This window comes from Phoca vitulina, unplaced genomic scaffold (assembly GCF_004348235.1).
Source record: "Phoca vitulina isolate PV1807 unplaced genomic scaffold, GSC_HSeal_1.0 scaffold81, whole genome shotgun sequence".
Classification (NCBI taxonomy): domain Eukaryota; kingdom Metazoa; phylum Chordata; class Mammalia; order Carnivora; family Phocidae; genus Phoca; species Phoca vitulina.
Window position 1 is genome coordinate 448,028 of NW_022589784.1, and position 6,831 is coordinate 454,858.

General features: G+C 59.1%; 1 protein-coding gene across 1 annotated transcript in view; it reads right to left on the reverse strand.

Annotated features, from left to right (window-relative positions):
* The window catches only part of R3HDM4 (R3H domain containing 4), a 7,955-nt gene extending 1,865 nt beyond the window's left edge, over positions 1-6,090 (reverse strand). Inside the window, exons 1-4 of the mRNA XM_032394551.1 lie at positions 5,958-6,090; positions 1,258-1,412; positions 745-869; positions 148-290 (exon numbers count right to left, since the gene is read on the reverse strand). Of these exons, the coding sequence (XP_032250442.1) occupies positions 148-290; positions 745-869; positions 1,258-1,412; positions 5,958-6,040 (506 nt within the window). The 5' untranslated portion in view covers positions 6,041-6,090. The remainder of the gene's footprint in view (positions 1-147; positions 291-744; positions 870-1,257; positions 1,413-5,957) is intronic.
* Between the last annotated feature and the right edge of the window lie 741 nt (positions 6,091-6,831).

Sequence of the window (6,831 nt, forward strand, 5' to 3'; positions counted from 1 at the left end):
CCCATCCCCCGGGGCACCGCCCCCACACCAGGCTCCACCCCACCCGTCCCCGGGGCACCGCCCCCGCACAGGCTCCTCCCCACCCGTCCCTGGCCCGCCCAAACCGTGATCAGCCAGGCCCCCCTCCGTTCCTCAGGTCCTCCCAGCCTCCCATCTAGGCCCACACCTCTCCGTCGGTCCTCCCCGCGACCAGGCCCCCTCCTCCGCGTCTTGCTCTTGCCCTCATCCTCCAGGTAGCGGAGAACCCTTTCCTGTTCCTCCCCAGAGCGGTTCATGAAGTCATTCCAGACCTAGAAGAGAGGCAGGCAGGACCTAGGCTAATGACTGCGTGTCTCCAGCCCCAGGTTCTCCATTTAGCCAATGGGCACAGAGGGCCAGAGTGTGTGGACATACTCCTCGTAGACACATCTGCCCACTGGGCTTGGCCAGGAGTTTATGCGGTACCTGCAGACCTGCCTGGGGCAGGGGAGTGACGTGGGCCAAATACGCCCCCAGTGGACTCAATCATTCCCAATGATGGGCAGATGAATCAGGAGTGCTGGGAAGTTCTGGGGTGTGGTGGGAGCTCTGGCTTGGTCTGGGGACCCCGAGGGAAGCAGAGAGGGTGTTCATCAAGGGACCAGCGGGGGATGGGTGCAGATGGGCACTCCTGAGGGAGGGACCAGCACAGGCCAGGTGTGGCGAGAACAAGAGAGGGGCCAGTGCAGCCAGAGCAGAGGGAGGAGGAGGGCACGGGAGCCCCACCTCCATGTAGGTCTCATTGCTGCAGGCCTCTGCGAAGATCCCGGGTGCTGCCGGGGGGGCCAGGTCCCCATCGTCCAGACCAGCTGTGCCCCCGTCTGTCTCCAGCAGGGTTAGAAGGTACTGGGCTAGATGGAAACAGATGGTCTCTGGGCTGGGGGGGGGGTGGCACTTGGGGCCCCCCAGTCTCCATAGAAACCCCTGGCCTCTGCATTTAGGGCCTTTACCCTCTGGCTCACACCAGTCTCCCTACCTCCAAGCTCCAACTGTCTTTCCCAGAAGGCACAGAAACCATCTAGCCTCCTCCTCCAGAACTCCTACTCCTCCCTGGCTTGTTGAACTCCTAGACATCTTTGAAAACCCAAGCTCCAATGCCCAGAGCTCCTTAAGGCCCAGCCCCAGCGTTGCCCAGCTCAGGGTCAGACTCATGGCAAAAGCAACAGATAATACCAACATACACACCATTCTCATGTGAGCCCTAGGAACCCCCAGGAGGTGCCCCCAAGCCCTGCTCACTGTTCTCTAGGCGCTGGAGGCTCTTCCGCCCCTTGGCCTTGGGCACGAGGTCTGAGTTCCGCACAGCCTGGTTGATGAAGTGTTGTTTCCGCTTGGAGGCTGACAGCCTCTTCACCTGGGAGCCAGCTAGAGCGGGCAGGCAGCCCGGAAGGGGCCTGTGGGCCGGGGTTGGGGTGGGGAGGCAGGCCTCAGGGCCAACACAGGCCAGGACCCCCAGGCAGAGCCCCACGACAGCCGCTGTACCATAGCCATCACCTGCTTGGTTTCCCTCAGCAATGGGGAGCTCTGTGGAGCCCTAGACCCTTCAAATTTCATTTTGTTTCATGGTCACATCACCCAGGAGGCCTGTACAACTGTGAAGACAGATTAGGAAACTGGGGCCCGGAGAAGAGAAGACACTTGCCCAAATTCACATTGTGGGTGGGTGGCCAAGAAAAGCTTCTCCCCTCTCCCCTAGGCTTCCAGATCGTAACTGCAAGCTGGCAGGACCCAGAGTCTCCAGGATTTGACCACCACCCTCCTCTGGGAGTTTCTCAGGAGACTTGATTTAATGGAGCATCTCCCGTGCCAGCAGCAGATAAACCAGGAAACAGCCTCCAGAAGCTCAAGGTGATGCCTGAGCCCATCTGCCTCAAGTCCCCAGAGTCCCCCTGAAATGTGCCCAGAGGTGGGGCTGGAGTGGCCCCCTCGGAACTAATCTGTCCTCCTCCAGGCAAATGGCATTAATGGTGGAGATGGATTAGCAGCTTGGCCGGGACTCCCACTGGGGACTCGAGGGCCTTCTGCAGACACACGGAGTAGGAGGGGGCGCTAGATGGAAATGTCCTGGCAAGGAGTTCCCACCTTCCTGGTCAGCCCCCGATGACCCCCAGACCACAGGCTGAGAGCACATGGCCTCCTTGCCGCCCCTCCGGCATGCCGGGCACAGTCCCACCTGGGGGCCTCTGCGCCGGTGCCCCTGCCCGGTGCATGCTCCCCCAGACTCTGAATGGCTCACTCACTCATCTCCTTTGGCTCTGTTCAAACCTCCCAGGAGCCCCCAACCCCCTGTGTAAACCTCACTGCTTTGTTTTTCTGATCACGGTACATTCTACTTCACTGAAAACTGCCCACCTCGCCCACGACACGGTAATCCCCACGCAGACATTCACAGCCATGCCAGGGACGCGGGATCGGTTCTCAAAATAATCCCACGATTCCACGACTGAGTGGAACCGAGAGTCCAAAATACCCCTCCAAACTTTCCTAGTACCCCAAGTTCCCAGGACAAAAACTACAAACAGAAGTGTGGCCTCTCCCCTCCAAACCATGAAACTCTAGGACGGTGGAGACAAGTACCCTTGTAGGGGTTAGGAAGGAAGCCAGTGCTCCTCAGGGTCTATACATATGTAAAGCGTCCCCAGCATTAAGTATCGGTACGATATAGGCTGGCCATTACATCTTGGTCAAAAAGCAAACAGGCTGATGAGACTCCGCACTGCCTGACCGTCACGGTGGGGCAGGTGAGCAGCCCAAGGCTCAGTAGTTAACAGTTTCCACCAAAATCCATGCCGTTGCCTCATGAATAAACTCACACATGAACAAGCACCCCTCAACAGGAAGAGGCACTGGGTGGACCCTGGAATCTCAGCCCTGAGTTCAAATCCCAGCTAGGATGCTTCGCTGTGTTACCTAGAGCCTCAGCTCACTCTCTGCAAAGTGAAGATAAAAAGGTGCCTGTGGGTCTGAAAGGGGACACTCAGAGCCAAGAGGGCCAGGACAGGCACCCTCCCCCACTGACTCAGGCACCACCTGCTTGGTTTCCTCCTGTTATGGGGAGCTCACCCCCTATGTCACACTGTTGATCACAGCATCGTCCCTGGACTGAATGTTCATTTTCACCATCACGATCATGCCAGGAGGCCAGTGATATCAAGTTGATGCCCATTATACACAATTGCAACTGAGGCAGAGTCACGAAACCGAGATCCCACCGTTGCAAAGAAGGCAGCAAAGACAGGACGAGGCAAATCAAGTCAGCACAGAGCCAGTGACTGTGAGGCTGGCTCCAACCTGAGGGCTGCCTCCCTGAGGCTCGAGCCCCCCACCGTGAGCCCCAGCCCACCCACGGCCTCCCCAGGGCTCCAGTGCTTGTGTCTCTACCCTGGCAGCTGGACCGAGTCCAGAATAGCAGCCTGCTGGGGCCGATAACAAAGTCCGCATCCCGGGGGGACTTATCAGGAGATGTCAGAGCAGGGCTGAGCCCTCGGGACGTGGGGCTTCCCCGTCACCTCGCGAGGGTGGCAGAGCCAGGATTTGAACCTGGCCTGAACGGGAACACTCCCCTCGTACCATTCAACCTCCTGCTTCTCTGAGCGCACAGAGTTCCACCCCCCTACCTAGTGAAGTCCCAGCCGGGCCCTCCCCTGCGCCACCACCATGCGTGGCTCCCCAGAACACTGAGGGCAAGGCCCAGCCCTGCCCTGTCCTGCAGCGGGAACACAGGGGTCTGTGCCGGGCCCCACAGGCTTTCGGAGGGCTCGCCACCACCTCGTGGGCCTCATGCACTGAGCTGAGCACCGGGAATTGAGTCCCACCACCAACTCAAGCTTGCTGACTTCAACCAAATTCCAGCAGAAGGCACGAAACATGTGGCCTCCAGGGTGAACTGCTGGGCCTGGACCCCCACTCAAGAAAGAGAGGACAGCAGAAGCGGGCAGGACAGAAGCAGCAGCCCACAAATACCCAGCAAATCAGATTTGTAATGAAGGTTGAGGGTCCTCTGCTCCAGACCAGGAACAGTCTACCTCAGGGCCTTTGCACATGTTGAGGCTTCTGCCTCAATTACACTTTCCCAGCACATTCTGGTCTCTGTTCAGATGTCACCTCCTGGGAGAAACCACCCTGCTCCTGACTAGCCCAATCAGCTGGTCCATGTATCTGTTTACTACTTACTCCTCACCTCCCACATCAGACACTTACAAAGAGGAGTGTCCCCAGCACCTGCCCAAGGGCCAGTTCAGCTATTTCCCAGGCCACCCAAAGAGACCACTTTACAGATGGGGAAACTGAGGACCCAGACAGGGCACCTTTGGCTTCCTAGACCTGACAGGACTCAGGAAGTGTCTGCATCGTGAAAGTTGTTTGTGCCCAATGAAGGTGGACAGGCCCAAGGTAGAAACACCTGCTAAATCAGGTTTGAGTTTGGGGAGAATAGGCCCCTGTGTCTCCCCGAATTCTGTTCCCTGCAGGTTTTGAAATGAGGCCTTTTGACACCTGTTCTCTTGGGCTAAACTACTTTCTCTGGCACCAGCCCCCTCCCCCAGAAACAGGCAAGAGAGGAACCTATTTCCCGAAGCAGGAAACCAAGGAGGGGAAGGCTCAGAGCAGAGAGGTGACTCAGGCTGGGGTGGGGCCAGCTGGGGCCCCCAGCAGTGACCGCAGCTCCGGGGACACACAGGGGTGAAGGAACACCGGGGTACATCAGTGGGGACCCACTGGCAGGTTAATACCCACTTTGCATGGGTAAGGTCCCTTAAAAGAAGGTAAATACCCACATCTGTAGAGACCCACATGGCTTCTGGGTAAAGGCCCAGGGGGAAATAACAAGGAGGTAATAATAAGTGTAATAATGAAACAATAATGAAACAAATTAAATAATAAGATGTTTCAGATAATAGTTAAAGAATGGATGCTCCTGGGGCCTCTGGGTTGCTCAGTTGGTTAAGCGTTTGACTTTGGCTTGGGTCATAATCTCGGGGTCCTGGGATTGAGCCCCACATGCCCTCTGCTCAGAGGGGAGTCTGCTTCTCCCTCTGCCACTACCCCTGCTCATTCTCTCTCTGTCAAATAAATAAAATCTTAAAAAAAAAAAAAAGAAAAGAAAAGAAAAAAACGGATGCTTCCTTCTGCTGAGTACATGGTCGTTGACCTCCCCCCACCCCATCCCAGCCATTCTGAGAAGAGGCCGCTATTATATCTCATTTTACAGATGGGGAAACTGAGGCATATAGTGCCCAGGTGGCTGGGCCAGCACGCAGAGGAGGCAGTGGTCTCCTTGCCCCCAACAAACCAGGACCACAGGGTGGATGGCACGGGTTTCTGCGGGAACACCCTGATTAAACAGGAATCTGCCCCAGACCCTCTGGGGTCTGTACCCAGAGCGGGTGGCTCCACCCTCTTCGGCTCCTGCTGACCCAGGATTTTAAGCACCCCACACATTTAATCTGTCAAGTACTCAGGAACAAAGAGCCCTGTCTACTCAGGAGGCGGGGGGCTGATAATCCCCCCAGGGAAGCGCAGGACTGGCTGTGGGGTACCTACCCAGCTTGGGGACAAGAAGAGCGGCTTGTGGGTAAATACCCAGAGCAACACCCAAGCGGTTTCCAGGGACACCGCGCGCAGCGGCACCACCTCACCTGAGCCGGTGACAAGGCGCATGAGACCCCCCAAAGCGAGTCAATACCCGGGCACGGGCTTGGGGGGGCACCTCTGGGCCCCGCAGGCATGTAAACGCATAAACGGGGTGTGCCCCCTCTGCCCAAATACTCGGGCGTGTCGGGGCAACGAAGCCCCCTACCCCCACCCCCACCGCGGTCTGGGGTCTCCTCAAGGAAAAGGGGCGGGGCGGCCTGGGGCTGCAGCCAGACAGGAGGGGAGAGTGGAGGGGAGGGGGTGCTGGAGTCCCAGGAGGCATGGCCCGCCCGCCCCGCCGCGCTCACAGCGTCCGCCGCCCGCCTGGGGCGCTTCCCACCGCCGCCGCCGCCTCCTCCGAGCCGCCCTCCGGGTTCTCCAGCGCAACCATGGCTCGGTCTGTGTTGTCGCCGCCGCCCGGCAGGGCCTTCTCGGGGCCGAGCAGGAAGTGACGGGCGCCCAGAGGCGGGCCGGGGCGGAGCCTGGAGGCCGGACGCGCGGGGCGGGGGCCGAGGCCACGCAGGAACCAGATCCCGGGCTGCGGGCGGCGATCCCCCAGCCCAGGGGACAAACGGGACAACCGAGGCGGAGAACGGGGACCGCGGCCAAGCCCCCAGGCTGCGGGTGTGGGATGGGGGGCACCCAGCCCGGAGGAACAGACGGAGAAACTGAGGGGGGAGGTAGCGTGATCCTTGCCCCTGAAGCCGGGCTGCGGGGGGGCGGGGCACCCAGCCTCCAGTAGATGGCCGGGGAAACTGAGGCCTGGGTAGCCAGGAAAGAGGGGGACATCCGTTTCAGGAGCGGGGGACAGATGAAATGACCCAAGCCCCAGACCACCCAACCCCCAACACCAAGTTGGCTTTTCCTTCCACCAGCGCCTCCCAGCCCTCTGTTCCAGTGCAGCCTGGGGAGCATGGGCTGGGTGCCTCAGTTTACTCATCTCTAAAAGTAGGACAACATCCCACCCCCTTCCACCTTTAAGGATTTGTTCATTTCACAAACGCCCCCTGTGGGCAGGGCCCAGTGACGAGCTCTGGGGATGCAGCAGGGACCAAGACAGACCCCTTCCCCACTGAGTGGGTAGGGAAGAGGAGTTCTCTGAGAGAGGGACTGGTAAGCTGCAAAGTGGGAAGGGCGTGTCAGGCAGAGAGAACAGCCAGTGCAAAGGCCCTGGGGCATCCA